The sequence below is a fragment of the Acipenser ruthenus genome, chromosome 18 (genome assembly GCF_902713425.1).
Source record: "Acipenser ruthenus chromosome 18, fAciRut3.2 maternal haplotype, whole genome shotgun sequence".
NCBI lineage: Eukaryota > Metazoa > Chordata > Actinopteri > Acipenseriformes > Acipenseridae > Acipenser > Acipenser ruthenus.
In genome coordinates, this window is record NC_081206.1 from 9,740,898 (window position 1) to 9,763,597 (window position 22,700).

A 22,700-nucleotide genomic window follows, 5' to 3' on the forward strand; every position below is an offset into this window, starting at 1 on the left:
ATGATGATGCTCAGAAGAGAAATTCTCTTTCTCCTGGCAAATGAGCCCCAGTAAAAGTTGACAAGAGATTCATGAAAAATACATTGGTGCAATACAGACAACACAGGAGATAGAAATGATACAGTGTTTCATTTACTACAGTCTAGCAAACCTGTTTGTAAGCCTTTCACACACAAATTAAGCCCTGTAGTGACCTCTAGTGGAGACGAACAGTAAAGCATATGTTTTACCCTTATCAGACTTTTTCAACACGTTCAGACTGGTGTGATTATAGAACATCCATCATTATTAAACTATAATTAATTTACACATGTTTCAACCAGGAGGATTTTTCAATGGATTATAGAACAACTGAAAGCGAACTCAGAATCTCACACAGAAATAGAACCCACTATTACATTCAAGAATATGTTCACTGACCTTCTCTCCTTGTTCCCCACTGTCACCTCTGGAGCCCCTTGGCCCGGGAGGACCCTGGGAAAGTAAAACGGATCAGAGAACTGGAGAAGCTGAAGGAAATCAGGGGATATGTTATATTACTCGTTCGTTCTACTCACTGAACGCGTGTAAGGTGTCACAGAGTGGCCACTGTAAGGGTTATGAATTAAGCTAAACACGGAATTAACTACTTTGTTACACTAGAAGGATGAGACCAGACCATGTTTCAAATGTTAGCAATTATTAGCTCCAAATACCCACATAACATTCTACATTGAACGTATTGTTTAGATACAATACGCACCACTAGTATTAACAGAGAGAGGCAATTGATCAGATGACCTGAACCCCTGGAGAGAGCCTTCAGACTGATTGACCGATGATCCATGATGATCCTGGAGGTATTAGAGGCTTCTCTGTCTGTCTCCTCCATGTCCGATATTTATACCATATGGGCTTAGGACATACTGTTTTTGTTATCATACTAATTATCAATAGAATTTAGCCCTTGGTGGAAGCACTTACTGGGGGTCCTGGGGGTCCTGGCGCCCCCTTGATATCAGAGGTACAGGTGCAGGCGTGGGCTGGAGGGGGGCAGCTCTCCTCGTCCCTCTGGGGGAAGACACACAAACCAAATCAGTACCGGTACAGCGAATGATCCCACACACTGTATTACTGCATTCAATCAGATCCAAAGACTGCTCTCTGAAATGACTTGTTTAGCCCTGGCCTGCATGCGATTACTCAAGCTCAGCAGTCTTTGTACTGCAGCACTACAATGGATATGTACTGGAGATTTATGAAGCAACGTCAATACATACTGTGCAAGATTTACTGTGAAATACGACAATCTGAACTACTTACATTAACACTGTTCTTATTATTATTATTATTATTATAAATTTCTTAGCAGACGCCCTTATCCAGGGTGACTTACAATTGTTACAAGATATCACATTATTTTTACAATATTATTTTTATTATTGTTCTACTATTACTAATCAATCAATCAATCAACCAATCAATCAATCAATCAATCATTATTTTATATAGCGCCTTTCATAGTGGACCACCATCACAAAGCGCTGTACAAGATACAGAAACAACAAGAAAATCCATAATACTTTAAATACAGAGAAATGCATAATACATGATATACAGTAAAAAACAATGCATAATACAATACAGTGACAAGTGCATAATAACTCATGGATACAGAACCATTGAACTGCCAGTATAGTGCTACTAAAGATCATTTGGGTTGTTAGCTATTGGACTTTTAAATCAGTGGTTCTTAAACTTCTTAGATGGCGCCCCCCTTCTTATCTGTAGTGCGTGACCAACCCCCCCCCCCCCCCCCATACATATGCTGGTAAAAAAATTCAACATGCCACTGGTTTCTCTGTATGTGCACACCATGTAGTAAGCCAATAAGCAACGTGCATCATCACATGGCAGCGGTCTTCGTCCAATAATATGCAAGCTTAAATAAAAGGCACCAGTCAGATGCACAGCACCATCTAGAAACGCTGACATGCCAGGAGGTGTAAGCAGTAAGATTTGCTTTATGTTCATATATGTAGGTTAAGATGTGTGCGGCAGCCCCCCAGGATACATTGTGTGCCCCCCCAGTTTGGGGTAAATGGTGAAGCAACAGTGATTTCCGTTTGCAGTGCGGTTGCTGTCAGCGTCCCTTACCAGGGCTGGGATGTCACAGCAGGCATCTTGGGAAGCCCAGGAAGTGCTGCACACAATCTCAAAGGACTGGATCTGGAACTGGACAAGAAGACAGGAAAGTGACTGCAGCTCAGTTACACAAGGCTTCACTACACTGTCTGCACAGGAGGGCTCCAGTCAGGCAGCCTGCGCTTAGGTATTAGAACAGAGGAAGGGGTTGGGAACGAGAAAAGGCCAAGAGCACACCATACTCCCCTACTGCTGGGAACTCATTTAACAGCACAGAATCTAGTCTTCTTTTTTAATGTTCCCAGTGTTTTAAATTCTTTTTCACCTGGTAGGCTGTTCCATGCATTTATAACTCTCTGTGTAAAAAAAGTGCTTCCTACCTTCTCTTCTAAAACTTACTTTTAGTGTGCCAATAAGCCAAATATTTGCTGTATTTATTTTAAGTGATCAAAATATGCATATTTTCACTGTTCTGTTAGTTATACTCTATTTACCATAGTTTGCCGTGTTTTTGTTTTGCATGCTTTACCATACCGTTCTGGGCTTTCCAATGCTTACCTATGCTTTGCCATGCTTTATTACACTTTGCTGTGTTTTTACTAAGGTAATATAAGGGTACACCCTGGCTTAAAAAGGGAATGTTCCAGTCTGTTCCATGTTAACCAGAGGAAAACATATTATTTTGCATTATTATTATAACACTACTGTATATAACAGGTTAAAAAATTATATACAGTAGTGTGCAAATGTATTAGAACACCTCAGGAGTTATATATATATATACCATCCTTCATGAAAACTTCAGGGTGTGAGAATTTACATTTTCGGTCTGAGATGCACAATTATCTGATGGACACTGGAAGCAATTCAAGTGGATATGACAGGATCTGCTGTAGTTGGGCCCTGTACATAGCACCGGTTTGCTATTTAAAAGAGATGAGACTGAGTTTTACACACTGGTTTAATGGGGGATGTCACTTACTGGTGCGGATCCACTCCTGGGTCCCCTAGTCTTCACTAGTTTGCCAAGCATCTCGAAGCCTGTAGTGGGAATGTTTCCCATTGGATTCACTGAGCTCTGAGCAATCTGCTGGCAGTCAATGTAAAGAACAGCACTGGTCTGGCTTACAACCACGTGCACCTAGAAAATTAAAAACACAAGCTTCTAACATCACAAAGTGAGGACCACACTGTCAGTCTTCTTACTGAACACCGCCAGGGTGTGTCCATACACATGACAATCAGCCAATAAGCAACCTGTTTGCAAATAGTGATGTCAGCATACATCCTTTATGACTCCACAAAAAAGCTTTATTTAGAAAAGCTTGGTTTACTGGAAACGCATCGCTGCCCTGTGGCCGAGACATTTACCAAGGGTGTCAACATTTCTGATGAAAATCTCTTTCAGATCAAAACCCTGATCACGTCACTATTGTAGCTAACAAAATGGTTCCATTAAACTTCTCCACCATGCACATCTATCATTGTATAGGAGTTTTGAAAGAAACGCATGCTAACATGTATTTTCATTTCAGAACTTGATATCTGGTACTATACTAAGTTAAAGAAAACTGGGTTTTCAAGACATGCTTTTAGACTGTCCTGCACTTCCTGGATCATTTCACCTGGACAGTAAAATTGTCCCCACCGCTCCTTCCCATCATTAACCAATCAGCTGCTTCCCTGATTGACTGACATGCTTTCAGCCAGTAACATGCGTTGACCAAGAAAACACTGCTGAGGTGAAATGACCTAGGGAGTGCAAACAGGTAACCCAAGAATATGGCATAGAAGCATAGAGTGTCCTTTAACCTAAAGCAGTACCAGTAATCTTGTTTTAAAAATCAAATACATATGTGCTATAACATGTGCTTATTTTAAAACTGCACATCTGAGACCTATGGAGCCAATGGAAGTGTAAAATGGCTAAGATTTATGGTATTATTTTGTTAACTACAACTGCTTTAAATGGAGCACATACTTTAAGTAAGTGTATATGTTTGTTTTTTTCCTCCCTAATTTCAAAGTCACCACTGCAACTTGCTTTCAGCCATTCGCCTCTTTTGAGCGCCGACCCTGACCTTGTGAAAACTCCCATAGAACACCTTCCTGAGCTCCGGCTGGTCGAAGGTCACTTCCTGAGTCGCTCGCCTGTAATCATGGTTGAAGTACTTGAGGGTTTTCCTGCCAGCTGAACACAAAACAAATGTCAGAGCACTGCTCGGAAACATCCTTTTAGCTTTAAACTTTGAGTAAAAAGCCATTCAACTTGTTAGTAGATTCTGGCAGTCTCTGATTTAAAAGGGAGGGTCTTGCTCAGACTGGTCATCATAGATGCTGCAACTCACAGGGGTTTGATACACTGATAAAACTCAGTGCTGCCTCCACATTGAGTTCAACAGAACCAGATTCCAATTGGCAACAGCCTCTCTATGGATCATCTGTCATGATTGTTTATCCAAACTGTACTCTGTCCTGCTATAATCACAGGATAGCAAGCTCTGGAACCCCAAGGAAAGTGAAGGGCAGAGAGGGTCCCCTTGTTATAAAACGATAACACATTCCAGGTTACCTGAGCTTGATTTGAACCCATTCCTCCAGAGATGATATGACTGAAAGGCCAGTGCAGAAGTCTTTATAGTTTTTAACAATGATAATGATGAAGAAGAATAACTTACAGTCCAGCACTACTCCCATTTTTGGCTGGAAGTCCTCATCTGTGATCTGCCAGACTGCGAACGGCTCCTTGGGCGTGTCTTGGAGGAGCCTTATTAAAAAGCTAATGGTGTGCTCTGGTGGGATCCCAGCAGGGTGTATGAGACTAAACAAGAAATATTACAACACATTCATTCAGAAACATAAACGCTCATGTGTCCTTATAATCCCCTTGGTTACAATATATTTTCTGTGATTTCCCAGTAGCAGAAGTGGTAGACTCATTCAATAGCAATTTATACGTCAGCAAAAATCTTTCATGAACTGACTGAATTAAAGATGCAAGGCCTGGATGAGAAGCCAGCTTCGGGTGTTTAACAGCAGAACTCGCCTGGTGCTCTGTGTAAGCTGCACGTCCTTGTAAACAGTGTAAGAGGGAATGTCGCTGAAGACAAAGGGCTCCACAGACACGCCCTCCACGGAGGAATACTCAGCCTGGGTCAGTCCAAATGCTTCCATCATGTTAAACCCTAAGGGAAGAATCAAAACTAGCTCCATTATTTCAAGCATTGAAAGAAGAAGCACAGTTGGGCTTGACCCATGTTCAGTTTAGTGATTTCCCATACTGCAGACTTAATTTTTGATACAAATCTCTATTTAAATAATTTCATACATTCCATTTGCTATACAGGCTTCACTAATGCTTGTTCTTATACAGGCTTCACTAATGCTTGCTCTTATACAGGCTTCACTAATGCGTGCTCTTATACAGGCTTCACTAATGCTCTTATACATGCTTCACTAATGCGTGCTCTTATACAGGCTTCACTAATGCTCTTATACAGGCTTCACTAATGCTTGCTCTTATACAGGCTTCACTAATGCTCTTATACAGGCTTCACTAATGCTTGCTCTTATACAGGCTTCATTAATGCTCTTATACAGGCTTCACTAATGCTTGTTCTTATACAGGCTTCACTAATGCTTGTTCTTATACAGGCTTCACTAATGCTCTTATACAGGCTTCACTAATGCGTGCTCTTATACAGGCTTCACTAATGCTTGCTCTTATACAGGCTTCACTAATGCTCTTATACAGGCTTCACTAATGCTTGCTCTTATACAGGCTTCACTAATGCTTGCTCTTATACAGGCTTCACTAATGCTCTTATACAGGCTTCACTAATGCTTGCTCTTATACAGGCTTCACTAATGCTCTTATACAGGCTTCACTAATGCGTGCTCTTATACAGGCTTCACTAATGCTCTTATACATGCTTCACTAATGCGTGCTCTTATACAGGCTTCACTAATGCTCTTATACAGGCTTCACTAATGTTCGCTCTTATACAGGCTTCACTAATGCTTGCTCTTATACAGGCTTCACTAATGCTTGCTCTTATACAGGCTTCACTAATGCTCTTATACAGGCTTCACTAATGCTTGCTCTTATACAGGCTTCACTAATGCTTGCTCTTATACAGGCTTCACTAATGCTTGCTCTTATACAGGCTTCACTAATGCTTGCTCTTATACAGGCTTCATTAATGTTCGCTCTTATACAGGCTTCACTAATGCTCTTATACAGGCTTCACTAATGCTCTTATACAGGCTTCACTAATGCTTGCTCTTATACAGGCTTCACTAATGCTCTTATACAGGCTTCACTAATGCTTGCTCTTATACAGGCTTCACTAATGCTTGCTCTTATACAGGCTTCACTAATGCTCTTATACAGGCTTCACTAATGCTCTTATACAGGCTTCACTAATGCTTGCTCTCATACAGGCTTCACTAATGCTTGCTCTTATACAGGCTTCACTAATGCTCTTATACAGGCTTCACTAATGTTCGCTCTTATACAGGCTTCACTAATGCTCTTATACAGGCTTCACTAATGCTTGCTCTTATACAGGCTTCACTAATGCTCTTATACAGGCTTCACTAATGTTCGCTCTTATACAGGCTTCACTAATGCTCTTATACAGGCTTCACTAATGCTTGCTCTTATACAGGCTTCACTAATGCTCTTATACAGGCTTCACTAATGTTCGCTCTTATACAGGCTTCACTAATGCTCTTATACAGGCTTCACTAATGCTTGCTCTTATACAGGCTTCACTAATGCTCTTATACAGGCTTCACTAATGCTTGCACTCACACATACCTTTGACGAGGTTGTTTCTCATGTTGACTTCCGGACACACTAAATAAAAGAGAAATATTAGATTTCAGAATATAACTTTGTATACATTGCTATGCACTGAACCGCTATAGGAAAAGTAAACTGTATGCTGCTGCCGCTGCCACAGTTAATAATTCTGCACTCTTTGTAACTGACACTCAGCTGCTTTCTGTATATCGTTACATAGCATTGAAATGTACTGAATAAAAACAGACTCTTCTATTACTGTACCAGGTTCACACATTTGAGTTCAACGTTTTCCATTATTCAGAATAAACTTTTAGCACTCACCATACATGGCTAAAATGAGATCTATCTCTATCAAGCCATATGGAAAAAGAATACCTTTTCAATGTTATTATTATTTGTTTATTTAGCAGATGCCTTTATTCAAGGCGACTTACAGAGACTAGGGTGTGTGAACGATGCATCTGCTGCAGAGTCACTTACAATTACGTCTCACCCGAAAGACAGAGCACAAGGAGGTTAAGTGACTTGCTCAGGGTCACACAATGAGTCAATGAGTGAGCTGGGATTTGAACCAGAGACCTCCTGGTTACAAGCCCTTTTCTTTAACCACTGGACCACACAATATATACATATCTATAATCTATAATATCATTTTATGTTTCATACATGTAAAATGCAGGTACAGCATACGTATTGTAAATCTATATATTTTAAATGTATGAACCATATACTTTACATAATAAAACATATTGAAAGTACATTTTCTTTCCATATGGGAAGATACAAGCCCTATGACATACAGTCACAGTATGCGTTAAAGCAGTGTAATATAAAGCAGTGTAATATAAAGCCTGTAATATAAAGCGTGTAATATAAAGCAGTGTAATATAAAGCCTGTAATATAAAGCAGTGTAATATAAAGCAGTGTAATATAAAGCAGTGTAATATAAAGCAGTGTAATATAAAGCCTGTAATATAAAGCAGTGTAATATAAAGCCTGTAATATAAAGCAGTGTAATATAAAGCAGTGTAATATAAAGCAGTGTAATATAAAGCCTGTAATATAAAGCAGTGTAATATAAAGCCTGTAATATAAAGCAGTGTAATATAAAGCAGTGTAATATAAAGCCTGTAATATAAAGCAGTGTAATATAAAGCCTGTAATATAAAGCACTGAAAGCTCCTACCTTCATTGTTCTTAGGGATGAATCTGGGAGAAGACGGTAGTTTTGCTGTAGCAGAGCCTGATAAGAGATCAAACTAATTTAATAACGATTTATGTCAGCAAAACCCCTGAAGTATTTACAGCAGTGTGCACGTTTATTACAACACCCCATTGCTTCTGTATATAATACAGCAGTGTGCACATGTATTAGAACACCCCATTGCTTCTGTATATAATACAGCAGTGTGCACGTTTATTACAACACCCCATTGCTTCTGTATATAATACAGCAGTGTGCACGTTTATTACAACACCCCATTGCTTCTGTATATAATACAGCAGTGTGCACGTTTATTACAACACCCCATTGCTTCTGTATATAATACAGCAGTGTGCACATGTATTAGAACACCCCATTGCTTCTGTATATAATACAGCAGTGTGCACGTTTATTACAACACCCCATTGCTTCTGTATATAATACAGCAGTGTGCACGTTTATTACAACACCCCATTGCTTCTGTATATAATACAGCAGTGTGCACGTTTATTACAACACCCCATTGCTTCTGTATATAATACAGCAGTGTGCACATGTATTAGAACACCCCATTGCTTCTGTATATAATACAGCAGTGTGCACGTTTATTACAACACCCCATTGCTTCTGTATATAATACAGCAGTGTGCACATGTATTAGAACACCCCATTGCTTCTGTATATAATACAGCAGTGTGCACGTTTATTACAACACCCCATTGCTTCTGTATATAATACAGCAGTGTGCACGTTTATTACAACACCCCATTGCTTCTGTATATAATACAGCAGTGTGCACATGTATTAGAACACCCCATTGCTTCTGTATATAATACAGCAGTGTGCACGTTTATTACAACACCCCATTGCTTCTGTATATAATACAGCAGTGTGCACATGTATTAGAACACCCCATTGCTTCTGTATATAATACAGCAGTGTGCACGTTTATTAGAACACCCCATTGCTTCTGTATATAATACAGCAGTGTGCACGTTTATTACAACACCCCATTGCTTCTGTATATAATACAGCAGTGTGCACGTTTATTACAACACCCCATTGATTCTGTATATAATACAGCAGTGTGCACGTTTATTACAACACCCCATTGATTCTGTATATAATACAGCAGTGTGCACGTTTATTAGAACACCCCATTGCTTCTGTATATAATACAGCAGTGTGCACGTTTATTAGAACACCCCATTGCTTCTGTATATAATACAGCAGTGTGCACGTTTATTAGAACACCCCATTGCTTCTGTATATAATACAGCAGTGTGCACGTTTATTAGAACACCCCATTGCTTCTGTATATAATACAGCAGTGTGCACGTTTATTAGAACACCCCATTGCTTCTGTATATAATACAGCAGTGTGCACGTTTATTAGAACACCCCATTGCTTCTGTATATAATACAGCAGTGTGCACATGTATTAGAACACCCCATTGCTTCTGTATATAATACAGCAGTGTGCACATGTATTAGAACACCCCATTGCTTCTGTATATAATACAGCAGTGTGCACGTTTATTAGAACACCCCATTGCTTCTGTATATAATACAGCAGTGTGCACGTTTATTAGAACACCCCATTGCTTCTGTATATAATACAGCAGTGTGCACGTTTATTAGAACACCCCATTGCTTCTGTATATAATACAGCAGTGTGCACATGTATTAGAACACCCCATTGCTTCTGTATATAATACAGCAGTGTGCACATGTATTAGAACACCCCATTGCTTCTGTATATAATACAGCAGTGTGCACATGTATCAGAACACCCCATTGCTTCTGTATATAATACAGCAGTGTGCACATGTATTAGAACACCCCATTGCTTCTGTATATAATACAGCAGTGTGCACATGTATTAGAACACCCCATTGCTTCTGTATATAATACAGCAGTGTGCACGTTTATTACAACACCCCATTGATTCTGTTGTTTTGATTTGTTGTGCAGCATATGAAATCAAACCACTGGAACTGAGAATCTTGGAAAAATTGTCAAAATAGACAAATTAGTGATTGTCTAATTTAATTGATGACTTGAATAGGCCACACATGCAGTTCACTTAAAAAAGTCAGAGAAAAGGAACACACAGCCACAAATGGTAAAATGCATAAGACTTTTTAGAAGTGGTTTAAGATGGCTATTTAAAGCACAAAGTGGTCTAACATTTTCACATGAGTACCTATTGTTTCTATGTCACTGATTACTGACCGAATACTATTAAGGCTTATTATTTACAGTTGTTGCTCAACCCCTGGTTTCATTCATGTTTCACAGACTTGGTACTCACTTGTGGAGTGCAGCACAGTGACTGGAGGCCCCTCTGCAGTTTGCAGCTGTGCGTACACACTGACCCGATACATCACTGCAGACTGCAGCTCCGTGAAGCAATGACTATTAGAGCCTGCATCCAGGACCTGCTCCACCGGCTTCCTGTCTGAATCAGAGGCAAGGCAGCACAGGGTTAGAGGCACGGGTCCCATGTTAGTGCTCCTCTCAGCTTGAGTCACTGGAGGAGATTCTAGTAAATAACAGTAAAACTACACTACATGAAAAGTGTGGAGAGCTCGAAAGCAGACATCTTCTCATATTCAACGTGGCTGCGTGAATATCTTTCTTTCTCATTTTGGAATGTTGCATACATTTCAGTCCTAAACAAAATCAGGCAAATTTCCAGTCATTGCAAAGCAGAGTATGATCTAAGGAAAGTGATTCTCTTCAGAGAATCCATGTTCTAAATTTGAGTTTGAAGATACAGCATGGAGTTTAGGTTCCCATTTTGTGCAGTACTTTGCAAAACACTTTTTATAAAGATTATATAAAGTATTGTAGAAAAAATTAATTAAAAAAAGGGTCATTCCTCCCTTTTCACATAATGATGGCTCTGCATGGGGTTGGTTTTGCAGGTGTTTCCCACAGCAAACGCTACCTTTCAGAGACTCCAACACAATCCTGTAACTGGTGGCATCTGGGCTCAGCTTCCATGCAGCACACAGACTGGAGTGATCAGACTTGTAGACATTCAGACTGGACACTCGCAGCTTCACTGCAAAACAAGCACTCTTATTTTCTATGTGTATGTAGAAAAAACACTCTGACTGATTATATATAAAAGCTGCATATCCCTGTTCAAGTGCGAGCATTTCCCCTCAACAAATGAGGCAAAACCAAGGAAAAGCTGGCACAGAATGAGGAGTGGAATAACAATCCACAAACATTTTTCCAGAAGTGAATTTGTTCCTGCAGGCACAGATCTGCAAGGCAATTAAACTGGATTCGTAGTAGATTTCTGTATAAAGACACATCAAGTGCATCACTTTAGCTGCTCATTGTATATTTAACACTGTGCCCTTCACCCCAGGTACAGCATGTTCAGAACTGAACAACCCAAGCTAGCATAAATCCTTTTACGGCTGGCTTCAACAGAGCACTTCAACATTAGCACTAATCTTGGATTGCCTAGTACTACCTTAGATAAGGTAGTCCAGGGTTAGTTCGAATCAGGGTCTGTGAAACCAGATTGAAGGGTTTGAAATACATTATTATGCAATCTGTACTCACATGTTTTTCCTTGTGCAGATTCGCTGTCCCCTTCTCTTGTGCCATAGACTGCTGTTACTAGGACACTGTATTGAGTGTCTGGGACCAAGGACTTCAGTAGAACACTGCTGTCTCTAGCTGGAACTGTTATCTAGATCAGAAAGCACAGTCAAACTGTCCATAAACCACACTCTCTGTTTACATTACCATATTGAAATGGCCCATATTGAGTGAATCCCATGATACCTCTCAGTTCTTACTATGCAGTGTCTGTTCACTAGATGGCGCTGGCTGACTATGCAAGTTTAAAAAAAAAACACACAATATTGGAGTAACCACAAAAAGAACAGAATGTCTGAAAACCTCATAAAAAAGGAGCAGCTATTACTATTTAATTCAAAGAGCAAAATAATTGAGGGTTGACTTTTATAACATTTCCACAGCTAACTCTGTATTTTTTATATGTTTTCTCCACGTGTAAAAAGGCTAATTTTATTCTTCTGACCGTCATGTCAAAGCTGCTTTCCTGCTGTACTTACAATGTGCTCCCTTGGCTCTCCTCTCAAAGCTGTGTAGGCCACCCTGTACTGTTGCACATGGGCATTAGGGTGCTGCCATTTCACCACAAGGCTTGTTGCTGTCTCACTGTCTATTACCACACTGACTGGGGCAGTTCTTGAAACTGAGAAAGAGGGAGGAAGAAATGTCGTGTCAGAATGGCTCTTTCTTACTAGACATACTTAAGGTTGGAAACTCATACAGTCACACAGGTGGAAAATATAATATCTTGCCTCAAACTTCACATTGCATCCTAGCTAGTGTAAGCACAGTAATTGGTTATAACTGTTGTTGGTTAAATACTGTCCACTAGTGGGTTTTGTCAGTAATTATTGTTGGGTATGTCACTTCCTGAGTTTGAGTAAAAGTAAAAAAAAAAAAAAAAAAGTGGGAGAGACAGCTTTGTTAATGTTAATGTGTCAGTGCTAGCGTGTCCTTTGTTTAGCCTACAGTATGCGGCACTGTTTAAGCTGTAATGTTCTAAAACATTGAGAATATAATTGTGCCCTTGACCGAACAAACTGCCTCCGAGTCTTACGAGGGGAGACGTCAAGAAAGCAGACAAACAGCAGAAACGGGAGTTAGAGAGAGAGAGAGAGAGGACACCCATGTAAGCAGCACGTAAATAAGACCTATTATACTAGTTCATGTCATGGGACTGTAAGGCTGGCCTTATTGACATGAATACTTGTATACTGTAAATCAGAGTGACATTACTTCACAAACAGTCTCACTGCTCTGAAGATAGCTTTAGGTAAGTGGCTAATATAATAACAGTTTCTAGATGGGCAGGATTTAAAAGGTAGGTGTTTTATAATATACATGTACAAATATGACTTAGTAACATTGTAGTTATTGACGCAAGCCAGTTTTTACCCCTTTAATAATAATGTTGTGGGGGGAGGGAAGAAAACCCTGTGTTAAACTCATTAACATTGTTTAAGTGCAAATGTAACAGGGCAGAGGCTGGGTGTGAACAGACGACCCTGCACGCCGCAGGCGAGCGCCTTAACCACTATACAAAAAAGTTTGTCTGTATTTGTGGTTTTAGAGCTTTTCACCTCATCTTATCTCCCCGACAGGGGACAGAATCCGTAACGGCAGTGCAGCACACAGCACTGCCCACTACACAACCAGAGGGAAAGAAGAGTCCTGCTCTTACGTACAGGTGCTGTAACGAGCTGCCACTGCGTCGCTTTGAGCTCCATCACTGTAGAGGGCAGACAGGGAGATCTGGTACTCAGCATTGTCATCCACTGCCTCCAGCACTGCCGATTCTGCATCTCCACTCACTGTCAGCTGCAATCACAAACACACCTCCCTTAACAATGTAATACTGCTGCTTTTAATGTGCTGGGGTCTGGGAAGTATTGTACCAAAAATAATAGATACTCCTGCAATAACACTGTCAATCGATCAGGGGTGAAAATAAGACTCCCTTGCATAGCAGTCTGATCAATTTCTGGTTTTACTATGAGTTTAATAAGACACACCCGGGCTTGTTACCTATACACTGTGGCTAATCAAGCTTATATTAAAACCTGGAATGGGAAAATGCTATGCAATAGGAGTCTTATTTCCATCCCTGCAGATTAAGAAATCTCAACTATAATGTGTTTAAGTAGCATGCAATTTACCACAATTCAATTGTCATATAAGATTCATAATTATAAAGCATTTCAAGGTAGAATATTTAGTAATATTAAACTAAACAAAAATCTTTAACAAACGTGTTGACTACATTCATGTCTCAGCAAAGACCCGCACATGACCTGCATTAACTTGCGACTTTCTTGGGTTCTCTGACGGGCTCACCTCGTTCAGCTTGCCTCCGCTGAGAGAGATCCACTTGATCTGATAGGAGAGGACGTCTTCAGCTGCACTCTTCCACTTCAGCACAAGCACCTTGCCAGAGAAGTTTGTCACTTTGAAATCGGATGGAGACGGGACCTTCACTGAAACGAAAGCACTTAATAAAGCATACTGTAAACAGCAGTCATTAAACCAGCATCAAACAGCATGTCAGATTTCACTGAGGAGTTCCTACACTGAAAGCAAGCTTTAACTGGTAGTGTTTCTTACAGGTGGTGATGTTGCCTTCTGTTGGAGCGGAGAGTCCCTCATCGTACATGGAGTGGACAGTCACAGTGTAGCTGGACAGCGACGAGAGGTTTCGGAGAAGCACTGATGATGTGCCAACAACTTCTACCTTCAGAGAGAAACAAAGAGGAGCCGAAGCCTTGAAACACAGTCCCTGTCTCGGTACAGCGCCTCCCTCTGAGCCGCTGTGCACCCATATAAAATCAAACCACTGGAACTGAAAATCTTGAAAAATTGTCAAAATAGGCAAATTAGGAACTTTTTTGTTTAAGATGCCTAATTAAAGCACAAAGTGGTCTAACATGTTCACTCTCATAGCTTTGCAGATGTAGAGAAGGGCGTGGCCTCTCATAGCTTTGGAGATGTAGAAGGGGCAACTAGTACCAAACAAAGAGATGACAAAGCTGGCGTGATATGCTGATGCATAGCAATCCAGGGGGATCCCTAGTGCTGTACAATGTTCTGTGAGGTTAACCACAAACACCTTGTTTCCAAGCACCACTCAACCTAGGTTGAAAACCCTGCTGCCCCTCATACTGCGTTTCCATGTTAATTGAGCCAATCCACATTGGCTACCAATCCAAGCTGCCCCAAAGCAGGATAGATGGAAGTACGTCACACAACACTGACCAATCACGTGACGAGTGGGTGTAAACATTTAATCCACATACGAGGTGACCTTCTGGTTTCTCTGTGCTTTCATATTTTTGTGTCGTTTTCTTAGTAACAAAAAGCTCCAATGAATTGTTAGGATTGTCAGAATCACAGCAATAGCACCCATCCTTTTGGTTTTGTAAACAAATTAATGTGACTTTAGCTGCAACGCTGGGAAAGAACAGCCAACATCCGTCAAACTGAAACAGATTCTTTTCACTGAACTCAAGTAGACTATCAATGCGGGTTCAGCTCGGATTGGCAGTAAATCCATGCTCAACGGGAAACAAGGTCAAAATCAAATAGACATTTGGGCTAGTGCTTTAACCAGAGTAACATTGATGAACCTGCTCCATGTCTGGTGGTATAACAGGTATGGAAATAAGACTCCTATTGCAGGTTTTAATACGAGCTTAATTAGCCCCAGTGTACAGGTAATCTCAGGTGGGTCTTAGAGCAAAAGCAGGATTGGATGAAACTGCAATGGGAGCCTTGCTCGCATCGCTGGTGTAAGGAGGGAGGTCTGCACTGTTAAGTGTTGGAATGGCACCTGTTTGACGTCACTGCCCCGGTTTGTGATGTAGGTGATGCGGTGTCGGCTCACTCTCTCTGAAGCCGGGACCCAGCTGACTCGCACACTGCTGTGGCTCACCTCTGGGAAATACAGGCTTTTGGGAGGATTCAGAGGCACTTCAACAGAACCACAGGAGAAAAACAGGCATTAAAACAGGACCTGAGAAAACTACACCAGTACATCAGTACAGCTCTTCACTATATGAGAGATGCACATGTTATGGCATGTATTTCATTATTTAATGGCATTTTGGGACAAATAAATGCAGCTACTGTATACGGGTAGTGCCATCACAATTAAAATGCAGTTTGCTTAACCTGATAAAAGCTTATTTAACTTTAGCTTTGCTGTTACACATTGTCAGGTTTCTTGTTAAATCAAACCTGGGTTACTGTCTGAAATTGTATTTGTGTTTGTGGCTCTTCTTGTATTAAGAAGCTGCTTTCTTTAGAAAGCCCTGTAATCCTCTCATGCTCACATGTGGTTCCTGTTGCAGTGACAGGATCACTGGGCTCCTCCCCATACAGGGCGTACACAGTTACAGAATACGCCGTCGAGGGCTGCAAGCCTTCAATCTCAATGTCTGTCTGCTCCGGCTCAAACTTCACCTGCCAGACACAGCATTATTAGGGTCGTTATCAAGTAAAGATAAGGTTTTATTCAGCAGCTTCTATGACAATGGGACCCGGTGGGTGTTATAAAAACATGCCCCCCCACACACACCCCCAACCACAGCAAATATTGAGGACCAACATTCCAGTTGATGAAACGTGGACCTGTGTTAAACCGTGTGCCGTTCCTGCCCTACCTCTCTGCCATCATCTGGTTCTCCCTCCGACAGCATGGAATACAGGACCAGGTACTGCGTGGCTCCCCCTGCTGGCTGCCAGCGGACACGCAGGCTGTTGTGAGTTGAGGAGTATATATGGAGAGACTGCGGGGGCGCCAGAGGCACTGCAATTCACACAGCAGTGTTAGTGTTACACAGCAAAGGAATACAGTACAACCTGCTTTATATCACTCCTGTTACTGTCAAGCTTATTATCACCACACTGAAATGTTCTGGAGATAATACGCTACAGGATGATCTCAGGACTTAATGACATGAGCTATGAGTTAAAAGAATTACATCTCTTCAGCATAGAAAATAGAAGGGAACAAGGGGACTTGATTGAAGTCTTTAAAATCAGAAATGGCAGAGATAAAGTTAACCCAAGACACGACTTCAAATTTAGCAGAGAACAAGAGGATATACATGGAAGCTGAGTAAAAGTAAGTTTAGAACAGGAGGTAGGAAGCACGTTTTTACACAGAGATTTATAAATGCATGGAATAGCCTGCCAGGTGAGGTAGTAGGGTCTAAAGAGAGAGATTTTATGCTTTTAAATTAGGTCCCTCCCCAGTAGGGGAGAATGGACGAGCCTCGATGGGCCGAATGGCCTTTCTCATTTCCAAACATGTCTTAGACTCTTCTTATGTACCATCCCAAGCGGCTCAATAACGTTCACATGCATCACTTTTATAACTGATTTCCATCCCATGTATTATTACCTAAATAAAAGCATACGATTAGAAGCTTTACATGTACTGTATGTACAGCACAACACAGCAAACAAAACACTGCTGTGTGTAGAAGCTGAAACACTGAAGAAACAAAGATGCAGGGCATCCCTTCACCATTGCAAGATGGTTACGTAACACAAAGGTCTTCTAGAAAAAATGGATCAAACTGCTATGCAAGGGAGTCTTATTTTCACCCCTGATCTATTAACAGTATTATTGCAGGAGTATCTATTATTTTTGGCACAATACTTCCAAGACACCAGCACATTAAAAGCAGCAGTATTACAGTCTTGTTTCCATCCCTGTAATGCTGTTATTGTGTAAATCCACCTACATGTAGTCTGTGATCCTCGCAGTCCGTTCCCAACGCTCTTTTCATAAACAGGGAACACTGAGACGTGGTACTCTGTGAGGGAGGACAGCCCCTGCAGGACAGTGCTGGAGACCAGCCCGTTCAGCACCACCTGGAGGAGAAGAGTCACACCATGAAATAGAGGAGAGTGCTGGAGACCAGCCCGTTCAACACCACCTGGAGAAGAATCACACCATGAAATAGAGGAGAGTGCTGGAGACCAGCCTGTTCAACACCACCTGGAGGAGAAGAGTCACACCATGAAATAGAGGAGATTGCTGGAGACCAGCCCGTTCAACACCACCTGGAGGAGAAGAATCACACCATGAAATAGAGGAGAGTGCTGGAGACCAGCCCGTTCAACACCACCTGGAGAAGAAGAGTCACACCATGAAATAGAGGAGAGTGCTGGAGACCAGCCCATTCAACACCACCTGGAGAAGAAGAGTCACACCATGAAATAGAGGAGAGTGCTGGAGACCAGCCCGTTCAACACCACCTGGAGAAGAAGAGTCACACCATGAAATAGAGAAGAGTGCTGGAGACCAGCCTGTTCAACACCACCTGGAGGAGAAGAGTCACACCATGAAATAGAGGAGAGTGCTGGAGACCAGCCCATTCAACACCACCTGGAGGAGAAGAGTCACACCATGAAATAGAGGAGAGTGCTGGAGACCAGCCCATTTAACACCACCTGGAGAAGAAGAGTCACACCATGAAATAGAGGAGAGTGCTGGAGACCAGCCCGTTCAACACCACCTGGAGGAGAAGAATCACACCATGAAATAGAGGAGAGTGCTGGAGACCAGCCCATTCAACACCACCTGGAGAAGAAGAGTCACACCATGAAATAGAGGAGAGTGCTGGAGACCAGCCCGTTCAACACCACCTGGAGGAGAAGAGTCACACCATGAAATAGAGGAGAGTGCTGGAGACCAGCCCGTTCAACACCACCTGGAGGAGAAGAGTCACACCATGAAATAGCAATGGAATAGCCTGGAAAGAGCCTGACACACATTGGAGTATTCTCATTGGACTGCAGACATGCCTAAGCGGTAACACAGGTAAAACAGTTTGAATTGTATTTTTTTAGATGTCTTATAGACAGCAATGGCATTTCCTGAGGGATTAAACTTTGGGCCTTTGATTCTCTTAGACGTTTATGAATCGTGAGAGTTTAGGTTCAACGATTTGAAGTTATTGAGTTTTATGAATGAAGTTTGAGATTCATCCAATAGCAGTAAAGAAATTAAAATAAAACAAAACCATGTAATCAGAATACACCTAATAACCACAGATAGGTGGCTGACACAATCCAGGGTGATTCCCCATTGCTGTAAAATGCTCTTGGGTAGAGGCAGTCGAAATCTGAGGGAAAATATGCAAAAAACTGCAAAAATGAAGCAGATATCTGCAGAGTGTTCTGCAGAGCATCTTATGTGTTTAGTATTTGTATTAATAATGGCTCATAAAACTGCAAATCATGTAAACATAATATGTTGAATCTGTGGAAGACTGCGAATTCCAAGGGAAGCTGCTGATTCCATGATTCCGTTATACACAGATTTGGACTCTAATGATGTGTTGGAGCTCTTGAATTAGGGCCCATTGTGTGTATATTGGAGAACATGGTGAGTTGTGCACAAGCTGCTGTTTGCTCCCCTACCTCCCTCGGGCTGCCTCCGCTGGCACTGTGATAGACCACCCTGTATTTGTTGACGGGCCCCGGGGGAGCGGTCCAGCTCAAACGGAAGCTCCTGGCTGTCAGCTCAGAGAAAAGCAGATTTGTTGGAGCAGGATAGAGCTGTGTGGGTCTGTTCACTGTGAAACACAGGAGCACACTCTGAGAAACTGTCCCCAAGGCTACAGGTGCAGCACATACATGTGTGTGCGAAGCTATCAATGAAAAACAAAAGCGACATTTCACTTCTGTACTATAGCACCTGCCGTGCCTGTGAAAATCACCAGTCCATGTGAGACGAATTCAAATGGTGGCGACAACAACTCACAGCAGTACTACGTATGTTAAACTGGCCCATCATCCTCCTGCTCACATATGTAACTGAGATGGATTTACCAGTGAGCAGGAGAATGATGGGAAATGTAGTTCTGAGAGTTCCATGCGGGTACATGGGAAGCCATCTTGAGGCAGGGAATGCAATTTAAAAGTTTAAAAAAGTGGTCAAAATGTAAAAAAAAAAATTAAAACAATGCACACACCTTACGTAAACAGTTGTAGCAACACATGGGAACATGTAACACAATAACATAAAAAGGTCCTTATGTACCCTTTAAAGCCATGGATTTCTTAGAATAAATCAGTAGTTTTTTTCAGATGAAAAGAAGTAAAAACTAAAAGGCCTTGTTCATAATATTTAACAGAAACATCCCTTATAAAACGAAACCACAGGATTCTTGCAGTTTCCCCATGGTTTACTGTGCATTTACCATAGTTTACCCTGGTTATTTATATGTAAACCTCACAATTCTTTACAATGCTTCCCTATGCTTCCACTGTGCTTAATTACACTTGCTTTGCTTTCAACTTGTATCAGGGATTCTGCACACAGACATGTCTGTTATATTCCTAGAAGTACATCCATTTTTATAACTGCATGCACAATCACCACAACCATCCATGATAGTCACTGTAAAAATGATACAACAAAATCAATACAATGCCATTAGCTTGTATATAGTGCTTTGCCTGTGGAATATCCCAGGGTGCTTTGCAATACAAATTCTATAAACTAAAAAATGAAAAAAGCCCATTGTCCAATCAATCTAGCTCAAGAATAAGCCAACGCACACAATTCTGCTTTTTACTTTTGATTTAAAAGACTTGACTGTGGCTCGGGACGGGGTTCCAAAGGCAGGGAGCATAACAACTCGAGGCCCCCTCGCCCCTCCTGGTGTCAGACGACTTTTTGGAACAACCAAAACGTCAAACTTCAGTACATAACACAAGTACTGCAGCCAAGTCTGTATTTCAAATGGCTTTGGGACGTAAAATGGTTCGTTTTTATTGGACATTATTACAAAGGAATGTTTTTAAAATGAGACCTGTAACTTTTACAGTACTGACTTCAACCTATAATCTAGCAGTAACACCTTATAGCACTTTAATTAGTCCCATGTGCACAGTTAGTGTAGCTGTGTGCTGTATCAGACACACTGGAACAGAACCCATGTGCACAGTTAGTGTAGCTGTGTGCTGTATCAGACACACTGGAACAGAACCCATGTGCACAGTTAGTGTAGCTGTGTGCTGTATCAGACACACTGGAACAGAACCCATGTGCACAGTTAGTGTAGCTGTGTGCTGTAACAGACAAACTGGAACAGAACCCCGCTCTCCTCTTACTCGCTCTCTTACTCCTCTCTTCGATTCTTCCACACAGGATCCTGGCGAGTCTGTCCACCAGCAGGCTTAACAGTGGGAAGTCATTCACATTGTGCACATTCACTTCAATGGGCTCAGAGGCAATCTGTCTGAGCTCAGCTTCATCTGCGTTCTTCACACCTGGGAAAACAAACACAAACAACTCAACTAGGGGATTTCAATTGAATTAGTTAGATTGGTGGTTTCAGCTCCTCATGTTCTCAAGTTCTCATGTTGTCTGTAGACAAAACCACCTCACAAAATCTAAAAAAGAGAGGCCGAGAATTGAGGGTGCGTGGTTGAACTTCTCCCTCACCCCATAAAAGACTTTTATCTTCAGGGTTGAGACAGGTCCAAATAAAATCAATACATCAATTCCCATCAGTTTAATCCCATCAGATTGTATAGTGGGGCCCCAACCTTCACCCCCAAAAAGCTTTTCATAATCATACAGTAACCCCTCGCTAAACCGGACATGTTTGTCTGACATAAGGAGGGGTCAGGCTTAAGAAACAATATAATAAAATCACACACATACATTTATAGTGCTCAATGTATTTTAAATGTAAATCATTGTGTTGAAATAACACCAATGTGTTTTGGGTTGGCTACACATTACATTATGTAAAAATATAACTCTGTACAGTAGGCCTATACAGTATACAGTACAGTAGTAAAATCAAATGAATATCTAGCGCACTTCCTTTTTACTTTAGCCTGTAGGCTATCGGTAACACAAAATAAATCACGCTGCTGCATTGTACACATTGGAGTACAATGCAAATAAAAGATTATTTTAAATTGAAACTAAATGATTTTAGCAGGGTTTTTTATTTTATTTTTATTATTATTATTTTCAACTTGACTTACTTAGTGGCCTAGACAATTAACACAAAATAGATAATGGTCCTATACAGAAGCTCATAATGAGCTGGAGGGGTTAGTGCCACATTGCTCCCAACACGTTGGGGAAACCAGAAATGTCATAGAAATGTGTTTTCAAGTCCTGCAAGTACACCCTGACTTCAGTGAAAATTAGGTACTTGGGTGTTCACCTGAAAAATGCATTGAGCACAACTGGCAACACACGAGAAAAAGTGGACTGGGAAATGCCAGCAACAATTGCGACTGTTGAAAACATGCTTTCAAAAGTTCTGAACAAATTGATGCAATTGTAAGTGTCGTAATTGCCGGCAGCTTTAGTACATCTCATTATAATATCTGAGAACCCTCATTGCACTATCTCCGTCCCCTTTTTGTGAATTTATGCAGGAACGCCCATAATTACATATTAATCTAAGGCTGAACCGCAAAGAAAAACTGCTGCCGCAAAGCATTCCCTAAAAAGTCGCTAACAGCATTGCGCTTGTTTAGTACTTTTTACCCTAGACTTCCGACTCGTTTGCAACTGGTTTGCGACTATTGCGACAGGCGCAACACTTCAGTACATCTACCCCAGAGTGGCTTCATGTTCCCGCAGCTTTGACGTCACCAGGATGCATCCAGCATCAACACGGCCACATTGTTAATTGAACCATGTTTCCTTGTGTTTGCTCTCCTCACTTACCGACCGCAATGATTTCAACACCAGCGTTCTTCAGATTCTGAGCCGAAGCGTTGGCGTCATCCTGGGATTTACCGTCAGTGAGCAGAACCACAAACTGAGGGAGCCCTGGCCGCGCCCCCGACTCCACTGCCAGATTCTCTTCAAGGACGTGTGTCAGAGCAAGACCTAAACAGAGACAAGAAACAACACGTGTGTCACAACAAGACCTACAACAGAGACAAGAAACAACACGTGTGTCAGAGCAAGA

At 41.4% G+C, this 22,700-nt stretch overlaps 1 protein-coding gene across 3 annotated transcripts in view; it reads right to left on the reverse strand.

Moving 5' to 3' along the window:
* The window catches only part of LOC117403590 (collagen alpha-1(XIV) chain-like), a 60,921-nt gene that overhangs the window by 16,799 nt on the left and 21,422 nt on the right, over nucleotides 1–22,700 (reverse strand). For 2 of the 3 annotated variants that reach the window (XM_058991187.1, XM_058991185.1), the window contains exons 9-31: nucleotides 22,454–22,618; nucleotides 20,869–21,027; nucleotides 19,171–19,325; nucleotides 17,487–17,616; nucleotides 16,398–16,543; nucleotides 16,068–16,197; nucleotides 15,566–15,705; nucleotides 14,344–14,470; nucleotides 14,077–14,216; nucleotides 13,428–13,560; nucleotides 12,243–12,385; nucleotides 11,725–11,854; nucleotides 11,093–11,209; nucleotides 10,454–10,600; nucleotides 8,122–8,178; nucleotides 6,947–6,985; nucleotides 5,171–5,309; nucleotides 4,803–4,945; nucleotides 4,206–4,315; nucleotides 3,107–3,265; nucleotides 2,137–2,214; nucleotides 964–1,050; nucleotides 421–474 (exon numbers count right to left, since the gene is read on the reverse strand). In XM_058991187.1, the coding sequence (XP_058847170.1) occupies nucleotides 421–474; nucleotides 964–1,050; nucleotides 2,137–2,214; nucleotides 3,107–3,265; nucleotides 4,206–4,315; nucleotides 4,803–4,945; nucleotides 5,171–5,309; nucleotides 6,947–6,985; nucleotides 8,122–8,178; nucleotides 10,454–10,600; nucleotides 11,093–11,209; nucleotides 11,725–11,854; nucleotides 12,243–12,385; nucleotides 13,428–13,560; nucleotides 14,077–14,216; nucleotides 14,344–14,470; nucleotides 15,566–15,705; nucleotides 16,068–16,197; nucleotides 16,398–16,543; nucleotides 17,487–17,616; nucleotides 19,171–19,325; nucleotides 20,869–21,027; nucleotides 22,454–22,618 (2,828 nt within the window). The remainder of the gene's footprint in view (nucleotides 1–420; nucleotides 475–963; nucleotides 1,051–2,136; nucleotides 2,215–3,106; nucleotides 3,266–4,205; nucleotides 4,316–4,802; nucleotides 4,946–5,170; nucleotides 5,310–6,946; nucleotides 6,986–8,121; nucleotides 8,179–10,453; nucleotides 10,601–11,092; nucleotides 11,210–11,724; nucleotides 11,855–12,242; nucleotides 12,386–13,427; nucleotides 13,561–14,076; nucleotides 14,217–14,343; nucleotides 14,471–15,565; nucleotides 15,706–16,067; nucleotides 16,198–16,397; nucleotides 16,544–17,486; nucleotides 17,617–19,170; nucleotides 19,326–20,868; nucleotides 21,028–22,453; nucleotides 22,619–22,700) is intronic. The other variant, XM_058991186.1, reaches the window with a different exon arrangement.